At 43.9% G+C, this 23,426-nt stretch overlaps 1 protein-coding gene across 1 annotated transcript; it reads right to left on the bottom strand.

The window, feature by feature from the left end:
• Positions 1-86: 86 nt before the first annotated feature.
• On the bottom strand, positions 87-23,159 carry LOC130165262 (neuronal membrane glycoprotein M6-b-like). Its single transcript, XM_056370365.1, has 7 exons — positions 22,988-23,159; positions 6,313-6,499; positions 5,997-6,156; positions 5,287-5,455; positions 4,041-4,114; positions 3,886-3,951; positions 87-2,998 (listed from the first exon to the last, which is right to left on the bottom strand). The coding sequence occupies exons 1-7, from the start codon at positions 23,055-23,057 to the stop codon at positions 2,846-2,848; spliced, it is 879 nt and encodes a 292-aa protein (XP_056226340.1). The 5' UTR covers positions 23,058-23,159; the 3' UTR covers positions 87-2,845.
• Between the last annotated feature and the right edge of the window lie 267 nt (positions 23,160-23,426).

The raw sequence follows: 23,426 nt of genomic DNA, 5'->3' as shown, positions 1-23,426 counted from the left end.
AGTTAGTTGCATCCGTACAAGAAAAAAGACCAAATTTAAATCACTTCAGAGACCCAAACTCAAGAAAGAGGCAGGAGACAACGGTGTCACGATAATAAAAAATATCGGTTTTACTAGAGAAGGTTACAAAAATCATCACTATATAGGAGTCATAGAACTATTTCCAACTTAAAAAATAAAACCATAATGAAACACCTACAGGGACTACAATGCCATCAAAGTACAATGGAGTTTTCTTTAGAAAAGAGTGGGTGGAAAGGGGACGGGGGGGTTGTGGAGGAAGAGGGGCAAACACCGCCTACCATAGTTGTCAGTACAATTGACTACACATCACCTGAAAAACTGCAAAGACACAGTCATGTCTCCTTCATGCAAATAACGAGGAAACAACAACACCCTGACACGCATCGTCCTATAGGAAACTGAAGTTTGCCTTTACATCAACCTGGCGGCAAAGCACGTATATTTATCAAACATAACACACATGGCAATATAGTCCTTTTTTATACAGAATAGACAGCTGCACACATGGACGATACTGACATGCTTCATCTCATCAAAGTTCAAAAATTTTGTCTTCTTCAGTGTTTTTTGAGGGTAAACTAACCAGTGATGATCAATATAGAATATAGTTTATGATTATTAAACAATATTTGATTATAAAATTAATGTATGAAAATTCCTGACTTGTTTTATTCTGAGTGTAAACATCCAAAACAGTCTCTGTGGCTCATGTGAGAGGCATGACGATAAAAATAAAGAGGAAAAATAAAGAGAAAAAAAAATGACATTTTCCTCAACTGGCGTGTTGAGTCACTCATTTGGCTGGCCATTGAAAAATAAGCACAAACAAGATCCATAAAATCATTATTACTGAATCACAAGAAGAACCCAGCTGCCTAAAACTGATCAAACATTAAAAATCAATTTCCATATTATTTTTTTTTCACATTTTAAAATGTATACGTCACAATCACCTCCATCCATCATATCATATCATGACTGTACTGTATCCCTCTCACGACATATCATTTAAGATGTTACATTACAATTATTATATCAAATGCAGAACTAGTATTTGAGTGCTAAACACATATCTCAAAGGGTACATTTACATATATTTGTGGAAAAAAAAAAATAATAGAAGAGCATGGCAAAACACTGATTGTGTTTCTCCCCTTTTTTTGGGAGAAGTGTAAATCGAGATCTTTTAGGGTGATTTGGCTATTTACAGGTGAACTTCATTCGCAAAAGGAGGAATTTTTTTTTAGAAAATGAGAGAACAGGTTTGACTGTATAATTCACACGGGACAGCGCACCAATCCGGTGAGGGTTAGCGTTTAGATGGTGAAGGTTTAGAAAAGGAACACAACTGACTAAAATCAGATTTAGTTTGATACCTGAGGTGTGTGTCTTCTTTGCCTTAAAAGACCCGGACAGATTTATCTTTGATTTCTGCTGCCGCTGGTGATGAGAGTAGCAAAAACCGTAAAGATCTTCAAAGGAATAGTTTGACATTTTGAGATTTGTATTTGCTTTCTTGCCAAGACTTAGATGACAGCATTGATACTACTCTCGAAAATACCAAGTAAACGCTTATCTAGAAATGGGGGAAAGCAACAAAATCAGCCTACCAATCTCATTAAGTAATACAGTAACCTATATCTAGCTGAGAAATAACCCCCCTGTAAAACCACAACTTGTTTTTAGACTTTGGTTCTTGTGCAAATTAAAAAACGGGTTAATTTCTAATTTTTAGAGGGGCTGTTAGGTGAATTTTTTTATATTCTGACTAAACCAGACCAAGCTACTTCCTGTTTGAAGCCTCATATTTACCACACACATGTGAGTGAGGTATCAATCTTCTCAACTAACTGTTGGCAAAAAAAACAAACATATTTTAACTATTCCTTTAAAAAAGTTTGCTGCACCTCTGGTCTTAAATTATCTGTAAATACCATCGTGGATAAATCAACTCTGATCATGTAAACGCACAATTAATCCTTGAGATACCACATGATTTGAGTGTTTTAGGGGTTTTCTATGAGAGACGGGGGGGGGGGGGGGGGGGGGGGGGGGTGCCTTGTGTTTTTAAGGGATTTTCACCCTCCTTGTTTTTTGTTTCATAAATAGTGCAACACATATTGAGCATTAGCAATAAAAAGTTAAGGATGGAGAAGAAAAGTAAAGGAGAAAAAAACCTATGAGCGCCAAAACATAAAGAAGAAAAAAGATCATAATAGTACCTGGCATACTTTTCAGAGAGTTATTAAAAAAAACAACAACATTCATACACATTCGCACAATATATTCATATTCATATATATATGCATATAAAACACCAAAAAAACAGAGGAAGTTGGTCGCTGCTTGGCTTCCCTGTGGCTGAAGCTGACAGTGAACAATGTTTTTTTTAGGCTGTTAGGAGCTGTGTGTCGAGAGGCTGTGCTGGCTCAGGGCGCGAGGCCATCACAGCCGGGCCACGTTCACGAGCCGCCGCCCCAAAAGCACGGGGGGGGAGGAGACACTTCTGAACTGATGTACCGTACCTGAGCTCAACCCCGGCGGGGCGGGCTCGCCCGTTCTGAAACATCTGCCTCCGTCTGGGCCTTCCGCTTCTCCTGACCCTCTATTCTCTTCCCCTCTGCTGTGGGTACGCTCCCACAACTCTTAATCAACATCGGGGAAGGGAAGAGGATGGAGAATCAGGAGGCTGGGGGGACTATCGAACATGACCGAGGTGGTTTGTTTTAACGGAGGGAGGGGGTGGGCGCTGGGTTGTTGTAGGGTGGGGGGTTGAGGTGTGGAGCGGAGATGGGTGGCGGCTGGAGAGGATCTCTTGTCCTTATGAGTAGGAGGAGGAGTTCTGGCCCTCCTTGGAGCGCGCCTCGGCCTCCAGATCCTGGTCATCCTTGGTCTTGATGTCCTGGTACTCGTGCGTGGAGACGGCGCTCTTCAGATAAGCCCAGTTGGCCGCCAAGATCATCAGGTAGTGGATCTGAAGAGAAACAGAGGTTCATTTCATCTACTTTAGGCACAGGATGCCGTTTCCCCGATTCCACGCTACATGCTAACTGTCAGAGGAAATCAACGTAGTTCACTGTTGTCTACGTAACAAGAAATGCTGTGCAAATAGATGCTAATCAATGTGTCCTATTCCTTACTGCAAGCTAATTCCAAGCAGGTTTTTAGTAGGTTTTCCCTCTCGTTTACCTCTGTTTTTGGTCTCTATTAACATCTGAGGGAAATGTCTCTCTTTAGCTGCTAAATGCTTAGAAATGACAGTAATAAGCAGTGTGGAGCTGGGATACAGGTGGAGCGTGTGAAGGTTTGATTAGAGCGAAAGACTGCAGGTGATTCCACGAGTTAGAGTAAGTGAAATAAGGCTGCTGCAAAAGAAGCAGTCGCTGTTGGTGAAATCACGCGGTCTGGTTTAGAACTGTCCAAATGTAGATGTAAACGTAAAGAATGCGAGGTTTGAAATACTTGGATACTCCTGGCGTCTCGGTTCTACTCTCTCTTGTCTTGTTGATACTATTCTCTATCTCGTTCTACCTCCTACTCAACGTGAGCTGTAAAACATCCAAGTGCAGAAGGGCTTTCAGGTGACCCGGCAAAACATCTGGAAGGTTGCTACTCGCTTTTTTTAGTCTCCATTTATTCAAACACGAAACAGAAAGGTCCGCCTCCACAGCAGAGTGAAACACTGACCCTGTGTCAGCACACGCTCGCACACAGAGGCAGGCTGCGGGATAAGATTTCAACCCATGAGATGACATAGTGATAAACGTGAGAGGCGGGGTTGCTATGGCAACAGATAAGCACGCCATAGCAACATGCATATTTTTGGGCCGCACATTATCAGTGGGATCACGAGGAGCTTACCAGTGCAATGACAGTGGCTCCGGCGCCGGCTAGAGCGACAATGTAGAGGTGGTAGGACAGGTAGAACTGTGGGTGACAAGAGTACATTAGCTCTGAGGAGATTAAAAAATAAGAAAAGAAAAGAAAGCAAGAAGGTCAGGTCAGTGTCCTCTCACCTCGCTTGTGTTACAGATGTCTCCCAGTGTGGCTCCGCAAGCTTTTCCCGGTGTGGCGTTCCAGGGAATAACACCTGCAGGATCAGAGAGATGAAACGTCACTGAGACAAGAAGCTTTTTCCTCCCCCGAGACTGACTGTATGATTGAAGGCTTTATGAATTAGGCTCGGATAAAGATTAAAGGAAACAGGGCTGCTGCTGTTCCAGCCTCTGAGCCTCTCCTACAGGAAAAATATGGGTCATTATTTTTGAATCACTTCTTTCCTGTCAAAACATTTTTACAGACTGTGAAGTTAGAGACTTTTTCTTTTTTTTTTTAAAGCTGTTTCTGCCTGTTTTAGTCTCTTTTTTTACATTTTTATAAATTCCTCTCATTAAAACAATTAACATTATTATACAATCTGTAAAGACTCCGAATTCCTTCCAAAAAAAAAAAGTGATGAAAAAACATCCTTGATCAATCAGCTTGTAACTGCCAGTAATTGGGGTTAATATTTCATACTGAGTTTGACTGCCAGTGAAGCATATGTGAGCCTCATCCTACTTTGTGAGCAGGCCAGCTGTCTTTCAAATGTGGGTCACATACTGTACATTAGGGCGTCCAACAGATAAGCAGATATGCAATCACAAGAGAGCGTCGCTGTGTAAGGTGGATTTTCATACAGACCCAATCAGGCTCTCAATAATCTAAATGTGTTTTGACCTCTTGCCGTATAGAAAATGACATTTAAAGCAGCAGGAGATGAATGTGTGATGTGGCTGAAGAGTGAAAAGCCTTCTGATTCACACTGTGGGCTTCTTTTTTTTATGATTTGCTCTCCTGCAGGTGAGTCTGGGCCACATGTGTGAGAAGCGCCGGGACGTTGTTTTATGTGCAGACTTAAAAGCTTTTATTGCCGAAGCCAGCCGGCGTGTTTTGAGCTCCCTCTCCTTGATCAGGAGGAATTTCTCTTAAACTTGGAGGGCGTGTAACGCAGCGTGGGATCTGGTCCTGTCTGCTTTAGCTGCAAATCAAAACGCACCAGGGATATGCAACATGTTGCACTGGGAAGTTTTTCTTATTTCACTTTACAGAATGTTTTTGCTTCATCTTTCCAGCGAACAGATTTTATAATGAAGTCTGACAACCATGCTTTTGCAAATGATTTTAAAGATAGCCTCTGGTCAGTGTGGTCTAAACTTGCAGCTATTTGGATTTTTGTTAAATTACAACACTGCTAAAAACTATATAAACCGTCTAAATTACCATACTGCCTGACGTCCACACAGATGGAGTCAGGTGAGGTGATGTTGGCGTCGGGAGACTTCATGGCGGCGCAGGTAGTCCACATGTTGAAGAAGAGGAACACGGGGATGGCCGTGAAGCCGAAGATGGCGAGGAAGGCCAGAGCGAGGATGTAGGTCAGGAACATGAACTGAGGAGAGGAGAGAGGTGAAAAGAAAGGAGATTTAGATTTTGTCAGGATCACTCAGTCCCTATAGTTTGAATTGCATTATAAAAAGTAGGTTAATATTGTCCTTAAAGACCACCACACACACATCCGCAGTCCAAGCTCAAGCTAATGCTACTGGACATCTGCAGCAATTAGAGTAATCAGGGTAGAAAGGACAAACTGTGCCAGAGTTACCCTCAAGGCTCGAGTGGGATTCTGTGTGTTTGCATATCTGTATCTGCCTAATGTGTGTGTGTCCATGCACAAGTCGAGGTGTGTGATTGTGCCTCAGCAACACTTTCAAGATGACTCTTGTCCGGGCTCGTAAAGCATAATGGATGACTGTTCTGTGCTCATTTTTCTAAGCCTGTAAACACTATTTTAAGCAAGAATGTTATAAAATACACATCAAAGTAATTACATCTCATTTACAGGCTTTCATTTGGAGTGAACTGGGTCAGTGGGTGTGATGATTCGCAGCAGCTGCTTGTGTGTGTGTGTGTGTTGACGTGCGTTGACATACAAAGGCGGTGATGCAGCGTCCGCAGACGGTGGTCTTGAAGTCGCTCTGCAGCTCCTTCTTGATGGCGCTGGTGGTGTAAAATCCCTCAGCCAACAGGATGATGGCGTAGACGAAGAAGAAGGAGGCGATGCCGTAGATGATGTACTGAAAGATCTGGATCCTGGAGGAAAAGAGATTTAAAAAAAAAAAAAAAAAAAAAGAAGCTAAGTAATGACAGAGGGCTTTTAAAGCTGCACTTGGCATCTTTGCATCCATGCAGCCAGTAGAACCAGTACGTTCTGGTCACACTAGTGCTTGATCCACACAGAGGACTTACACCATGGTGAGGGTGGCGTGGTCGCTGGTGACCCTGGAGAAATGGTTCTCCAGCATGGTCAGGGTGCCGGTGAGCGCCACGTGGCCGCAGCCGCAGAACAGAGCCACGCCTGAGAAGCAGAGGATGGTCGCCACGAGGGAGGCGTAGGGCACCCCGCCCAGACACTTGATGCAGCACTCGAAGCATCCTGCACAGGGTGGGGGGGTGTGTGGGGGGGGGAGACAGAGAGAGGAGAATTCACTCACAGATAGGAAGAGGTTCCTGTTGCATTTAGCTAAAAATACTTGAAGGAGGATGCAAGAGCAAACATCTAGGTCAGATCTGAAAGCAAAAAATGGCGAATGGCCCTGATTGCAAACAAAATGTTTGGTTGAACAACTGCAACGTGACTCCTCATAAAGTGGCTCAATCAGCTCTGGTGATGACACTCGGTGCAACACTTTGCCCGCCGCTGTTTGATCATCGCTCATGTGCAGAAACCTGCGAGATTCACGTTCATGCTGCTGGGGCTGAGTCAAGCAGGCGTGATGCAGGAGCGTCACGCTCGTCTCTCCGAGTCTACAAGAGAGGAACAACGCTTCTCCCTGTCAGGCATGTCGGGAGGCTAATCATAGCATCTTTCACAGTTAGCGTGGCTTCACTTTGAGCTCAGCTGGGGCTGCTGAATATTGCATGTAAAGCCGTGCCACATGCTCACATCCTACTCTATCTCCCTTTTGTCTTTAAAGAAAAATTTCAAAAGTTTTTATTCTTTCCTAAGACCAGATTGCATGAATAAGTCATGAACTCCTAAATAAATCATGTCAAAATAAATGACTCGAGCCATTTTGTAGGGCACCAGAGAAATGACGTTTAAGACTAGGGCCAAAAGAGTTGAGCCTTTAAAATACTGAAGATGTGAATGAGACTGATGTGATGCGTCACTTATTTGTTATTCCAGTGCAATTAAAAACAGGCTGATTCGACATGAGAACATTTTAACTCCAAAATGATGATGAACGCTCAAACCCCCCCTCCGTGCTCCAGCAGTTTCTACAGAGTGATGATGATGAATTAGTAAATTTTGTTTTCCATTAACCGCAGCACCGCACAAAGCTTTCCCCTGTGAGTTATGAGCTTGAGATGTGCAGGTACGGGAGCGCGGTGCATCCTGCTCCCATCACAGCCAACAGGGACGAAAAGGAGGGGAAATAACGCATTGTATTGAGCACACGAGTTGCATCTTATATAATGCCTGTTAAAAATAGCTCCTCCAGCGAAGCCGGAAGTTACTCAGGGAAAAAAAAAAAAAAAAAGGTAAAATGAACTGTCTTGTGTGTGCCACTTTGCTGTTTCCATGACAACCTGCTCCATTTGGCAACTCTGAAGCATCATTATTTCATGTTGAGAAGTTTGTTGAATCTGAACATTTCTATTTGTAAAGACTCGAAAACGTGATTAACACGTCTTTAAAGCGTGTACGTGCAGCTCTGCAGACATGGAGGGATCCGTCCTGACGGCCCCTGCTACTGAGGTGATACCAAGCATTAGAGAACAACACACACTTGGTGCCGGTGATGGTCCTTTATGATATATACCGTATATGACAGGCGATCATATGAGAACATGAGATTCACTGTCACATCCACACAAGCAGGAGCCAAGCCCCTCTGAAAGCTTTCATCAGCATCAAACTCAGTCAGCAGACTCTGACAGCCGATGACGTGAGGTGATATCCTTCCACAGAAAGCAATTAAACCACACACACACACACACACACACACACACACAACACTACTCAAGGCTTTCACGTGCTCGTTTTGCAAGATGACATCCCCACCAAAACACAACAAGAGAGTCATTTTATTCTGAAATGAAAACCCCCTCGCCTGCTAGTGCACTCCCAGTCGTTTTTTTTTTTGTTTTTTTTTTAAATCGACCGCTCAAGCCAGGTCGTGTTACAAGCCTGTGGACAGCTGTTATTGATGAGTCTAAAAGAGCAGATTGATTTCAGACCCCCTGAGGGCAAGAAGAGCCATCAACTGAATGACTGCTGGAGGAAAAATGACGACTTGCTGAACCTAAATGTTTTAAATTCTACAAACCTCAAACCTATGAAGCTTTTCTTCAGCCGTATTATTTATGATTTAAAATACCTCAACAACTATTGGATGGATTGCCATCAAATTTAGTACAAACATCCTCCTGTCCCCCTCAGGATGGATTCTAATGACTTCACCCAACGCCATCATCACGCCAACACTTGAATTTCTCCAGTATTTTTAGTTTATGAGCAAATACTTTGAAAGCTAATAATATTTCTGACCTCAGTCAGGGTTCACGTGCCGGCACATTTTGAAAACCCCTACAGTCCCTGTCTGAGTGGGGAAAAGAAAAAAAGACCCAAGCTGTAATTCTAAGAAGCAACTGCTCCCCTCCAAAGTGTGTTGTTGCCAATGAAGACTCTGCCTTGTGTAACACAGCGGAGCCTCGTTGCATAATAGATCCAAATCCTATTAATGTTAATGAAGGAAGCGGGCTGATGGAGAGGTGGAGCTGGTAAGGCTGTGTGGCTCTAAAATCCTGAGCCGAGGAACAGGCCAGGCCTCGGGGGGGTGGGGGGTGGGGGCAGTGGACTCACTGGTCGATACGATGATGACCCGGAGGCTCTTTAAAAGCTGCTCTGCACTGACACTCCATCTCGCTATAAAAGGTCAATCTCAACAGGTAATTTAGTAGGTTAGTGGTTAGTCTGTCTTTTTTTATTTGGAGAAGAGAATAAAACCTGTCAGTGAGACGGGATAATTCTGCTTTTTCAAATGCAAATCCAGAATTTCCAGGTGACATCATCTTGATATTCATGGATTCTGACTCTACCTCTTTTAAAGGTGTGGAAAGGAGCCTTTTCGCTTATTTTGCTCATTTGAAACTTGAATCTAAGACAAATTCCACAGACTGCGTGGCTGACATTTCAGGGTCGTATTATCTCTGCTGTTAACCCTTTCTTTCTCTCGCCCCATGCAGCTTCATGGATGAATCTATAGGTTCCATTTAAACCCTAAACAGGGGCCCTCATCCGGTCCACCTCTGGCTATGACTGTTTGTCAGGCTCAGTTTTAAAGTGTGCTAATGGGAAACAGACAGGCCGGAGCGGTCAGCTCCAGGCAGCCCTAATGGAAATCAATGGGCTATTCATTAGAGTAGAATTTAGGTGACACACTGAGGCCAACCCATCGCTCTCGTTTTATACCTCACTGCCTCTCGCTACCTCTGTCTCTGCCTTTGGCCTGCTTTTCTTCTTCTCTGCTCTTGTTCTGAAATATGACTGCACGCCCGCGCCGTACTTACAGTGAGCCAGCTGGAGTTAATCGCTGAGACAATATGTTGAGCCCCTGTTACAATGCTGTGTCGTATATCATCCCGACAATCTCAGATCGAGGACGATGCATCAGTTTGTGGGAACATTTTACAGTCTGTGTGTGAAGGTGCAAATAATTTCACCGTGCAACGCAATGCAATTACGCATTAGCATACCCTGCTTCCAAAGGAGCTGCAGGACAAAACTAAGACACTAAGAATTAGTATTTCAATTTGGGAGTGTGGGTGACAGTTAAGCCAAAGAATGATGATAGACGCCTCCTCTTTTTGTTTTTTCCACACGCGAAGACAAAAGGGAGGGATGAGAGTGGGAGATGAAGAAAAACTTAGAAGGAATGGTGGCATAAGCGAGGAGTATGAGAGAGAGAAAGAAAAGCAGAGGTGAATGGAGAGGACGGCCGAGCGAGAGATCTATAGAGAGCGAGCAGAGGAACAGAGGGAAGAGTAGAAAGAGAGAAGGAGGTGAAGAAAGAGGCAGAGCGAGTGAGTAGAGAGAAGAAGCAGAGCGAGAGAGAGAGAGAGACAGAGAAAGTGTAAGTGAAAAGCAGCGCTTGGCCCCAGGGCCGGCAAATAGCAGTTGCCATAGCAACGTGTTACCCACGACCCAGTTCAGCGGTAGCGTAGTCCTTCGCTGCCGCTTTACTCTTCTCACACACACACACTTACGCCGATGTAGAGTGATGCAACCTCAATCAAAACCCAAAGATTGGTGCTCAATGGTCACAAAGGTCAAATATTTGAGCCAAAAATAACAAAATCACATCAGAATGTAAAAACAAATTAAAAGCCTTAACCAGAAATATGCAAGGAGGGAAATGTGAAGTAGCTCCATCCATACTTCTCTGCTCAGATTTTAGGAAGTGGGTCAAACAGAAATTGTATTATTTGACATGAAAGGGAAACAGATGCAGGAAAGAGACGGTTTTTATCTGGAGGTTTATTTCCGGCACATTCCTCCAGGTCGACGTAAAGAATTCATATTACTTGTTGCCTGCCACAGATAACTCTATTGTTGGTATATCTGTATCTGCATTGTTCATAACGTTGTAAGAATGTGGAGGTTTCCATCTTTGTGATGCAGTAAATCTACAGTAGCTAGCAACAGTTTTCATTGTTAAACCTGCATTCATTCATTTTTTTGGCGACTTGTAGGCAGATAAATATGGCTATATTATCACCTTTACGCTCAGACACTAAGCTTATTATTCATTTGGAGCGGTCTCATGCAAGGTGATATATTAGTCCTACAGTCACTCTTCTTTTAGCGCTCCATTCACTTTACATGTAGTAGTTTCATCCACTGTCATATAAAAATATTGACTATAGCAGCTTTAATTTCTTAAAATCTTTATATGATACAATTCCAAGGTGATTATGAAGTTGGAGTAACATTACACAATCTGTGCAGCTGAACAAAATACGCAAATTCATAATCACCATTATTCTTGAGTTTCTGTGCAAACTAGCAGCTTGTGTCATCTAAAAAACACCTTCCATTGCAGCAGATAATCCACACAGTCAATACAAAACCTTCATTTGATTTTTTTGTTAATTGCATTCATATTTCAAGTGTTTTTTATTGGACCAGAGAGGCGTTTCAGGCTCTGATTGGGTAAATGACGCGTGCTGCAGAGTACATATCTATCTATGGAGACAGAACCTGTCACTGACTGCTGACATCTTTTGTGATTACGCCCTGCTTCCTGTCAATCACCTGACGCCCACGACTTGAATTGAGGAGTGTTCCCCATAGAATAATCCCTCCAGTACGTCGCCTTACAAACTTGATTGTCACGTTGTCACTATAGGATCTAAGTAGATAGAGCACGCATTGCAAAGTAATTGAGGTAAATATAAACTAGACACTAAAAATAACTGTATTCTCTTCTAGCAGCAGCGCTCCACTGTCATCTACTGCTTGTATTAAGTGCTGTAGTAATCCGGCACAATTGATTTCCTTGCTGCTGTGTCTATAAAGTAGATTTAAATATGAATTGAGAGCAGAGGAGAGAGAGATCACATCGACTGTCCTGATAGTTAATGATTTGCAGTAAACTGCAAAACTCAGTGGCACAGCGTGATTATTGCCAACTGTTAGGACGCCCAGTGCATCTGCCAGGAATAACAGCACTAATAAAGCTTTGTGAATATTTCAGCGGCCGGTCTGGTCCCTGCCTGCGGCTGTATTCCAATTTAGAAGTGCTGTATTCATTATAGGGCAATTTCCTCACGGTGCATTATGGGTAGATTCCCACAAGAGATGGGGAGGACCTCGGAGAAAGAGAGAGGAAAGGTGTGGGAAGGAGGAAGAGATGGGACGAGGATGGATGGCTCCGGCTCCTCTGGTTGAGATGAAAAAGAAGCCCCATCTGTTTGATGACAGCAGACATCAGCCACAACAGCAATACAAGCACACACACACACACACACACACACACACACACACACACACACACACACACACAAACACATAACCTCATGACTGCAGCTTGGGAGATTTCCATCTTTCCACTTGAGCTGTAGGATAAAATGCTCCTCGGAGCTTTGATGAAACGCTTTGAAAACCAAGAGGAAACATCAAACTACCCTGTCATGACGCTATAACAGTCTATTGTTTCAACCAACGGTAAACAGCATGTAAAACAGGAAGTGGCTGCTTAAATCTGAGAACACAGCGACATTACCACAACAATGTCCAACAGGGACAGAAACACAAGGACTTCAATGATCAGACTGGTTGCAAACAAGCCAATAGTTCAGTCAGATTATCTAAAGCAATAATCAGCAGAATCAATAAAATGGTAACAATCCTTCTTTGCACAAAGTTGTTCAGATTTCATGATCAATCAATCTGCCAGTTACTTTCTCAGTCAATCAGTTAATTGTTTTGTATTTAAAATGACAGAAAATAGTAAAAAAAATTGCAAAGTAGACGCTGCAAAAGAGACCAGTATCTGCATGTGGTGCATTCAGGTACAGCACTGGATGTAGGTCATATGAATTTGTAATGCCAATGCTTGGAGCCGAGAACACAATCAGTGTAGCAAAACAGCTCGAAACAGACAAAAACAGAGGAAAAGCAGCAAATCCTCTCGACTGAGGCTGGAATCAGTCACACTTTAGCATTTTTGCATTAAAAATGACTATTAATTAGTTATCAGAACAGTTGCTGATTATTTTTCCAACTTATTGTTTCAGCAGTGACTGAAATGATGGTTCATCTTGGCCCATTTTCTGTCGCCACATTCCCAGATTTCACCAGTCAACCTAGTAATGTTACTTCTGCTTGATAGAAAACAAAAGTAAGTTCAACTTTAGACTCTGCATTTTGTTCCATTTCCTGTTTCGTTTGATTCCTCTGATTCCTTCCTCAGCCATCTGACAAACGACACATTATCAAGGCAAATGTTGTGAGTAATCGGCTTGTTTGTGGCATTGATCAAGAGGACACAATATGCTCTGCGCCAGGTAAGAAGATGATGCCAGCAGCCATCAACATTCCCAACCAGAACCCCCCCCCCTTTCTTTTTTTTCTTTCATTCCCACGGTACATAACTGACCCTAATCTTCTGTTTGTGAGAAGCCCTTGGCTGGTTGTGCAGCATTATGAAGGCCACAAGGTCGGCATCTGGCCGGGGCGTAATTGAGCGTGATAGACTGCACGGCTCTAAAATCCTGTTATCGGCGCTCTGCGGGGTGATCAATACTTCTATCCTGTTGATCTGCTGGATGTTGCTTCCCTCTACATCCGTCCTTCTGTGGCCAATCTGGGCTAAACTCTCACAGCTGGGAGAGGGCAAACTCCCAAGACACAAAAACAAAATGATACAAAAACTCATGCACAGATGGGGCACGCATGAGAGTGGATGCCCTTGTACCAGACACACACAGATGCAGAGAAACACACCTCCAACCTCTGCAAGCCAATAAACAAAATTACAGCACACACACACACACACACACAGTTTTCACCTTTCACCAAGTAGGAAAAGTCGGCCACAAAAAACAGGGTTCTTTGTCCAGTAGGATATGAAGTATGGAAGCCCATTTGTGCCAGGAAAAGAAAAAAATAGATGAAGAGTTGGTTATGATAAATAAAAATTATGAGAAAGTTTTAAAAATGACAAGATAGTGAGTCAAAATAATAAAAAGAATAATATATGTCAGAATTTTTGAGAAAGTAGGTTAAAGTTTTGAGACAGTGTGGCCAAATTTTCACACACTGAGCCAAAGTTATGTAACAGTATGTTAAATGTTTGACTTCGTTACAACCATGTACATTTTTATTTTTATCATGACTAACTCTTCACCATTTATTTTTCTTTTCCCGGCAGAAACGGGCTTCATTGTAGGAAATGGCGAGCTCAAGATTTTAAGAAAGTTTCAGAATCTGAGAATTTGAACTGTACTATGATGCAGGAAGTCTGTGTTTATTTCCTTTAGGAATTATTTTGGAAGACTTAAGGAGTTTATTTGAAAGTGCCTGGTTATAAGGTGTCTTAACAGCACTCTCTTGTCTGGGAGCTCCCCCCACACACACACACACACACACAGACGCAGGATCACCTGTCCTGAGCTGCTCAGCGGAGCGGAGTGAGCGCTATTAGTTTGAGTCTTGTTCCACCAAAATGTAAAATGGCCCCTGTGGCTATAAGTGCCGTGCCATCGAACTGAGTGGCTCAGCGGTTACGCAACCAACTTGGCTAATGTCACTTTCCCTGAGATGTCAAAGAAGTAGGTGGCCCTCCCCTGGCCCCTTAGCCTCTGCTCCGACCCCCCCACCCCTGATGTGATTATGAAGATTCACTTTCAAGCAGCCTCGGGGGCTCGATTAACATTGTGCGCGTGTGTGTGTGTGTGTGTGTGTGTGTGTGTAGCTGGCACAAGGGCCCAACTGAGCATGAACTCTCCAATATGAGTTACTGCAGAGTCTCATTTACTGTAACAAGAGGTACTTTCTGTGAAGGCTGATTTCAGATACTTAGATCTCTACTCTTATTATTCATCAAATATTAAGGAAGCAAAGGATAAGAAAGAGAACCTGTTGGGATTGAATAATGTGCTGCAAAACTAATCTATGAAAAACAGACCAATTTCGTAACGAAATAGGTTTTTAATGTATCTAATTCACAGTTGTTCAGAAATGCAGTTTTGAAGTATTCGTTCGACAGCAGAGGAGTCAAAGTTTATATCATCACAAAAGGTCTTCAACTAGCAGTTTGAAAGCAGGCCACAAAACAGACCTGCAGCGTGAAACTGAGACCCAGAATGACCCACATGTTCAGGCGCGGCCGTCTCTCGCTGTCAGCCACGCCTAAAGATGCCGAGCGCTAATCAGCATCGGGCGTTTTATTTTATGGGCTACGGTTGAGAGGAGCAGATTGGGCATCCGTGGGTGATGGAGGAAGGCCAGAGGACGTTGGCATTGCTCAGGAACAAGACATGCTGAGCCAACCTGCCACTCGCTGCTATTCATATACCCACTGCAGACTGGGTGGGGTGTTCAAACGTTGGAGGGTGATGCGTTCACATTACAGGGCTCCATTATTATTTTCATCACAAATTCATCATCTTCTTAATGAATCAATGAATCGTTTCATTTGCAACTTCGATCAGTCCACTTTTAAATTCCAGGTCATCAGCCGCGGCCTCGCCACGTTTCAGATGCACACATCTGGACTGGAATCTTCTCCACGGCAACGGTGGCCGAGGCTCATGGGTATTGTAGTATTTAGGCATGCACACCATGCTAAAATGACGGACAAAATGTGATTCATTACATTACCCAGGAAAGCCTGTGGCTCTGTGTTAAGTAAAAACTTAAATCAAATATCAGAATTGTGGAGGATTAATTCATTTTCTATCGACCAAATACTAAATTACAATGGGGTCCAAATGTTTGGGGCCACTTCCCCATTCATGAGCATGTTTTTGAAGTGGGCGACACAAAAACACTCAAGCAGGAGTGTCTTTGTAACTTGCATCGCCAGACAATAAACAGCAACACGACACGCTCGTACTGAGTGCTGCTTGTTTTGTGGACCATGCGAACAGAGGAAGCTGATTTAAATATACAGTAAATGTCGACCACAATGTGGGGACTGAGGGAGCCGAATGTGAACACAGCAGAACGCAGTCTCGCCCACGCACGTGCACACCAAAATAGAGCTTTTCCTTCAGTGCAAGCAAAGAGAAGTGAAGCGCCGACACAGACATTCCCCTCAACCACTCTTGGTCACTGACACGTAAACAAGCCCAAGCACACACACAAACACACTAATGCCCACATACAAGCGCACACACACACACACACACACACACACACACACACACACACACACACACACATCCAGATGGAGGCTGACAGCATGCTTTGGGCAAATGGCTTCAAATGAGGACCACATGAGCCTCTCCCTGTGTGACGGCTTTCACATGCTCCCACAACCTCACACACCTTCGGGGTGAGAGGAGGGGGTGTGTGTGTGTGTGTGTGTGTGTACATGAGTTTCTGTGTGTGTGTGTGGGGGGGGGGGGCGGGTGGTAGCAGAGGAATCAGGACAAGACAGAGAGGAGAAGAGAGGGACACAAACAAGACGATTGTGGCAATAAATCAATCAATGTGCACAAAGTCTGCGATCTGACGTGCGACACAAGTTTTCAGAGCACACAGGGACAGAGCCTCATCAAAGTTTAAAGAGGAGGACTTGCCTCTAGCTTTCGGTGGTTTGCATCTCGTACATGCAAAACACAGCAAACCTCACCAAACTGTCTTCCTGTTTGACCCAGAATAAACTTCTGTGGGTAAAAATCTGTTTTAAATCCGCAGCTTTATCACTGTCCCGGTATTAGTTTGCCGCTGTCTGAATATTTTTGTCACTAATTTAGGTAATTGACGTGAGAGCTCCACCTGGGATTCACACCTGTGTTGAATCGGGTGAAGTCTATATAAGGACCTTGTTGGAAGGGCGATGTTAAAACATTGTGGCTGTGCTTTCGAGAGCATCAATTTCAGTGTGTGGGAGGCTTCTTTTTTTTTTTTTTCCCTTCCTTCTTGATCTTGTCATTGAAAAACTCCCACAAAGAGATGAAACTGGAGAGAAGAGTTTCAGCCTAAATGAGAGGTGGTTCTGTGGAGTCCAATAAAAGCGAGTCCATGCATTAGTCCGTGTGTGTGGGTGTGTGTGTGGGTGTGAGAGAGAGAGGAAAGCAGCCGCAGCACAATGACAGTTTGTCAGCTGAAAAATGTCCAAATCAGCCACTACTCCAGTCAGCGTTTCCACCGGTGGTAGACTTTATGAAATACAAAGGAAATGTGGTCCTGGGTTGACGCACAATTTGCATTTGTGTTCGGCTGAAACAGCAGGTGTCAAACAACCACACGCCAAACAATGGCGTCTCAGTACTTTAAATAGCCGAACATTTCAAGGCTTTGGAATGTCAACTTGCAAAATGCGAGCACAAAAAAATAAAAAATCATGTGCTTCAATACATGTGTTTATTATCAAATCACTTCCTGTGTTCATCTCGGATTAGGCAAGCATTTCTTGTTTTGTTTTTTTTTTGGACTGGCTTTGAGGAAAGAGTGGAAAGCATTTGGATATTGCACAACTTCGCCGTTAGCGAAGCATCAGAAGATGAGAGTGTGTGTGTGTGTGTGTGTGTGTGCGTAGCCGACGTGATGAATGTTTCCGCCCTAAAGTTGTATTAGACACACATGAGCTTAATAATGAGCGGCTCGCTGCTAACTCTCACTCCTTGCAGAGTGTGGACAAGAAGCTTCTGAGGATTTGTGTGTGTGTGTGTGTGTGTGTGTGTGTGTGTGTGTGTGTGTGTGTGTGTGTGTGTGTGTGTGTGTGTGTGGCAGCAGTGCTTTGCTTTGACCTGTCAAGTGGATTACAAGGCAGAATAACACTGAAAACGCAAGTTCATTCAAAAAAAAAAAAAAAGTACTCTAGACTGAGGTCAAATGAGGAATTCAGTTCAACCAGTGCTACTATCACTTTTTCATCAGCAGCAATGATCCATAAAGGATCAACATGTTTTTATACAACAAACATGCAATGCTTGATTTACAGTGAGGGCAAGAGGGCAGGGAGGGGACTCTATCCAATGTTTATCTGCAACATAAACCAAATGTCAGCACCAGCAGGGAGAGCGGTCCAGCTCCTCTCCTGTCGTTGTGCCCGACTGATGATCATCAAACGAGGGGGTTGGCCTTTAGATTCAAACTGTATCTTCCTGGCACGGGGGCGATACGAGAGAGAGCCGCCCTGGTTTAGAGCTGATCATCAGCTGATTATTTGCTCCATCATTAATTTGGTTTACATATACTGACAAGTTGGCCTATAAGGTGACATTTACAGTTTGCTTGTTTTGTCTGACAACGGTCAAAAACCCAAAGATGTCTGATTTAACGCCATAGAAGAGAAACCAGCAAATATTCACATTTGACTTTGGAGCATTTTTGCTTAAAAATGACTGAAATAATATATTGATGATCACTCCAAATCTGTCTGTCAACTAAATGACAAGTGCAGAACCCTTTTTGGTTCCTTTTTGACCCCTTTAAAACAAACCAATAAATCTCCTTTCAACCCCTTGGAGATAAGACGTCCCTTCATGTGGACATAAGCTGTGAGCAGTTCGGAAGTCCATTTCCATTTTAATGGATTTCCAGAGGCCCGAGGAGGTAAAAGTATCCAAAAAGTTTCTTTCTATTATCCATTGCGACTCCTTGGGGTCTTGAAAGGTTGGGAACCACCAGACTCAGTGAATCCGTTATGATTATGAAGATGAAGATAGGGTTTTTAGGGAAGATAGATTTTACTGTGGGGGGGGGGAAAGATGACACACTGATTAAGAGGAACTCTCTTTGTCCTTCAGAGGCTGCAGTAGCTCTGCCCTTCCATGCAGAAAATTCAACAAAACCTGCACCCCTCCAGACGGTGATGTAATCTCTTACGGTTCTGATCTGAACATCATAGCCAAGGACAGAGAGCCAGCGATGCGTTATGTAAGAGCGCACACACACACACACACACATACACACACAGGGAAAGGGAGGAAGGAAGGTGTGTGTATGTATGTATGTGTGTGTGTGTGTGCGAACAGGCCAATCATTTAAAACAAAGGGGAGGACAGACAGATGCAATAAGGTTAAGTTGAAATGCACTCAGGGCCACCGTGAAACACTCAAAGCCGCTTTACGGAGCTGCATTAAAGGTGAAAAAAAAACGTCACATGGGAGGCTTGCTTTTTCTAATCAAACTGTCTCATACTAATGAAATCAGATTTAATTGTACCTCAGAGAGCGTAGCTGATGTCTCGTTATCCGAGTCCTGAGCACGGTGTACCTCCGCAGACATACAGATTAAAGATTATAGGAAGCAATCAGGCAAAAAAGATCAATCCATACCCAGCACCTCCGGATTATAAACCATGCCTGTGTTCCCTGTTCATTTTCCAGTCTGTAATTACTCTCAGCTCAATGTCGTGCAGAGACGCTGCACAGAGACACAACAGCGGCGCAATCAAGAACACGGACTCTGTTTACCATAATTATGGCAGAGCTAATCAGAATGCTCCTCACAGCAAAACTGTGACCGTGATGCTAAAATAAGTCGCATATGCTCTGAAAATCCTGACTGTGGAGTGAAAACAGAGCTCTTATTTCTTTATCATATTTAATGTCAAAAAAGGTTTTGCTAATTATTGCGGTTTAAACGGACAAGATGTGAATTAGCTCGCCATTTCCAGTCTTAAAGTAGCAATACCATTCTGTACAAGTAAAAGTACATGTAAAAGTAAGTAAGTAAGTAAAATCTAATTTATGTATTAAAAGTAATAGTAGTTATTATACATGGGAACTGCTCCTGTCAGTGTCATATCATTACACATTATAACATTCGATCAATGTTACTGGGGCAATATATAAGCGTGTAAGCATTATTTTAATGTTGTAGCCGGTCAAAGTGGAGCTGTTTTACATACTGCATCATATTTTATAAATTAATCATTGGGGGTTTTTTTTATATAAAATCTAATCAATAATTAATGAATAAAGGTAGTGGAGTAAAATGTAAAATATTCCCCTCTGAAATGTAGTGGAGAATAAGTAGAGAGAGGGGAAATGCTCAAGTTAAAGGTCCCATATTTTACACTTTTCCTGTGTTTTATTTGAAGGGTTTATATACGTTTATATAAGATATATTTGTGGTTTTAAGAACCAAAAACCATCTCAGTGTGGTTTTACATCTCCTCTCTCAGGCTTCTCTCTCCACCTCTCTCTCCTAATAACAGGTCGGTGAGGCTCAGAGCCTCCTCTCTTCTGATTGGCTGCCTTAGTGATCCAGTAAAAATATAGCAGATCACAGGTAAACACTCAGACACACCAAATCCTGCAAGGTTGGATGGTGGGTCCAGGTGGGCGGGGCTTGGGGCATGGCTTTTTGCATCTAGGTGCAAGAGTATAGTTGGTGTAGTTTTTTACACTCCACCACTGGAAACTTCCTCCCTCTGCTTCCTCAATCAGAAACATGTCATAGTGGAGCTGAAGAGTCAGCGCTGGCACACACCGACACAAGCTCCTTACATGACAGCTCTCGCCTTCTTGCCCCCCCCCACTGTAAATCTTCAGCCTCTTGATGGATGCTATAAGCTGATGGTCACATTCCAGATGTCAAAGGCAGACACACAAATGATTACACTGACAAACGGGCCAGCTTCCAATCCAGTCTATTTTGGTGCGCTGGTGTGGGTGGATTCGGTTGCGCAACATCACACCTGGAGCACAGCAGTCCAGGCTGCAGAGGTTGAACTGGGTGAACGCACGAATGTGATCATTTCATTGCTTCCACATAAAATGGTGATTAAAGAATTCAGAGGGTTAACTGCTATACCTATAAATATGGCCGCTGTCCCGCTCAACTATCCTCAACGTCTTCTCACAGGCACGCCGTTTACTGAAGTGCACGGTGTGAACTCTCATTGGAAACTGGCCTGTGTGTAGCAGCGTGCCCCGGGAGAGGATGATGTAATGTCTTTTTTAAAACATCACTGTTGAGGGACACCCCACTCTTCTGAAGCGTACGTCACAGACACACTGTGACCCAGTAATAACACTGTGCCCGGGTCCAGCTCCTGCTGCAGGGGAAAGTGTGTTGGTGCGGAAATTTTAAAGTCACAAAAATCTGAATAAAGAATGAAAATCCGGCGCTTTAAATCACGACAGCCTCTCAGAAACAACCAGAACTCACCGGCTCAATATTTCCTTCCGAAATCCATCCATGAAATCTAACACTTCATGTCACACTTATTAAGACCAGTTGATAAATCTGCATAGAATTGACTCCCTAGATACGTTGTAGCCGCGTACCCTCCGCCATAGCCTGACGTCCACCTCCCAACTAGCTTGGTAGCATTGCATCACACGATGGTCGTACACACCCATCTCCTTGGACGTCTTTGCAGGTGCGGTAATTTCAGTAAAAGTAACTGTCCCGACATTTATTGGCTCCAACTCCAACATGATCCGCTCGGTTTCAGTCGCCACTGTTTTGAAGTGGGAGCGTCACTGCCACCGATTAGAGAGCGATGCGGTTGCACCAGCGCACAAGTATAAATGCTCACAATGGCGTCGACCCTGTGCAGGAGTATAAACCGGCCTTAATCGCTCCATTTTGTACATGCTGGAGCTAAAAAAAAAAAACTTCTAAAATGCATCTTTTCAAACACCCCCCCATGATTTTAACACACTGGCACAGATGAAGCTGAGTGTGTGTAAAGCCCCTCAGGTCCATGAACTCTACTCGGTATCATCTACCCTGCTCTCTAACAGCCAAGAGGCCTAAAAGGCATCCTGCCAGATCAGCTGCATCACTGCTGCTGACTAATACACTACATGTAAATACATTTTTAAAAAAGCATGTCAACCCCCCCAATCATCATCATCATCATCATGCTTAGTTGTTTTCCCCATTTTAATCCCCATGATGAACACAGGTCACACCTTCATGCTTCATACATCAAATCTGAAGCTGTGCATTCATATTTAAGCAGCTCTATAAACAAGATGGACATGATAGACAGCCTGCTATCAGTGAGCTCCTCCGCTAACCGCCTGCAAACTGAAGGATGTGATTTCACCACCAAGACACACTGAAAACAAATCAGTCACATCCACATCTGTATGGGCGTCGAGTCCACGGACGCACAAAGACACGCCTACACAACACACAGGTTGAGAATGAGCAGAGAAAACAGCAACAGTTTGGCATCATTTGGACTCAATCGACCAAATTTAAGATTGCTCTTCAGTGTGCACATGGATAAATATATTTTAATTGATTTTGCATCCACATGAATGTTTTTTAAAGAGGATTTTTGTGCATTCAAAGTGATGCTGTGGGATTTACTGCAGAGCATCTTCTATAAAGCCAGACCTGCATGTATGAACCCTACACAGGGTCCATTAACATGTCTGAACGGCCGGGGTTGGAACTGATGGGCACAGCCGCCCCTCTGCGTCAAGCGCACCGTTGATTGTTTCTCTTGCAGCCTCCTGTTTGTCTGAAGCACCTGATCACGTCGGTCATACTAAACACACGCGCCATCATTCTGTTCATATGTTGCATCGCAGTCGATTTATCACGCCCCTGAACGGATCAGACAGCAAGCCTGTGTGTGGTGGGGTGGGAGGGGAGACGAGGAGGGGGAGTCAGGGGGGTGGTGGTGGGGTCGCCGATAATAATCGAAGCGGCTGCGGCGGGAGGATCATGGAAGCGGCGCCTCCACACCTGACGGAAAACAATGCAGCCGTGCACGGAGGGCAGCGCGGCGCGTCGCAGCGCACAGCCTTCCTTATCAGCCGCTCATTAGGCATGATGATGGTGCGGCAATGCAAAAACAAATTGGCATTAGTATGCTCCATAAAACCAGACCGTGCACCTTCCACAAGCCATCAACCCGCCCACCCTCTTATTCTCCTCCACCAGCCTCCAAATCCCCCTTTTTCTGAAGGCGCAAAAATAACACGGAACATTTGCGCCGTGGATTTGTGGGAATAATCTCCCGCCACCTGCGCTTATTGCCCCCCCCCCATAAAAATCGCCCTCAAATGGCGATAGGTGAAGAGAAAAATGCAGCGCTATTGTGTCGCGCACAGGCGAGAAGCCATTGCAAGTAGGTTAAACCCGCTCGAGCTGGCGCGGACGCAAATGTCTCCAAAGAAAATACACACACACACACACACACACACACACACACACAAAAAAAAAAAAAACCCCAAAACGCGCAAATGTCAGCGGCTCATTAAGCGTACCTTTGCTCTCCTGCCCCTCGTCCTGAGTCTCCTCCGCGTTGGACTCCATGGCCGGCTTTGTCCCATCCATTATTTCAGAGGAATATAGTCTCCTTGTGGCACTTGTACCTTACAGTGTGAGGATAGTGGAGCCTATCCCGGTGACTTGATGCTCTCTCTCTCTCCCTCTCTCTCTCTCTCTCTCTCTCTCTCTCTCTCGTACACACCCTCCCTCCCCCTCCCTCTCTCTCGCTCTTTCTCTCTCTCTATCTCTCTCAATGTTAAAGCTTAGCACTGTCTCTGTGTATATTAACAATCCAGTTTCAAGATGCAAAGGCCCTGTCACATTGGATTTATTTCGCACATGCGGATTAGCCGCCCCCCAACTGATGCCAGATAACACTTTTTGGCCCCTAAAATCACTCTTAACTGTGCTGATGGTGTCACACACTCCTTAAAT

The sequence above is a fragment of the Seriola aureovittata genome, chromosome 24 (assembly GCF_021018895.1).
Source record: "Seriola aureovittata isolate HTS-2021-v1 ecotype China chromosome 24, ASM2101889v1, whole genome shotgun sequence".
Classification (NCBI taxonomy): Eukaryota; Metazoa; Chordata; class Actinopteri; order Carangiformes; family Carangidae; genus Seriola; species Seriola aureovittata.
The sequence above is the reverse complement of the archived record's forward strand: the minus strand, read 5'-3'. Positions and strand labels throughout refer to the sequence as shown.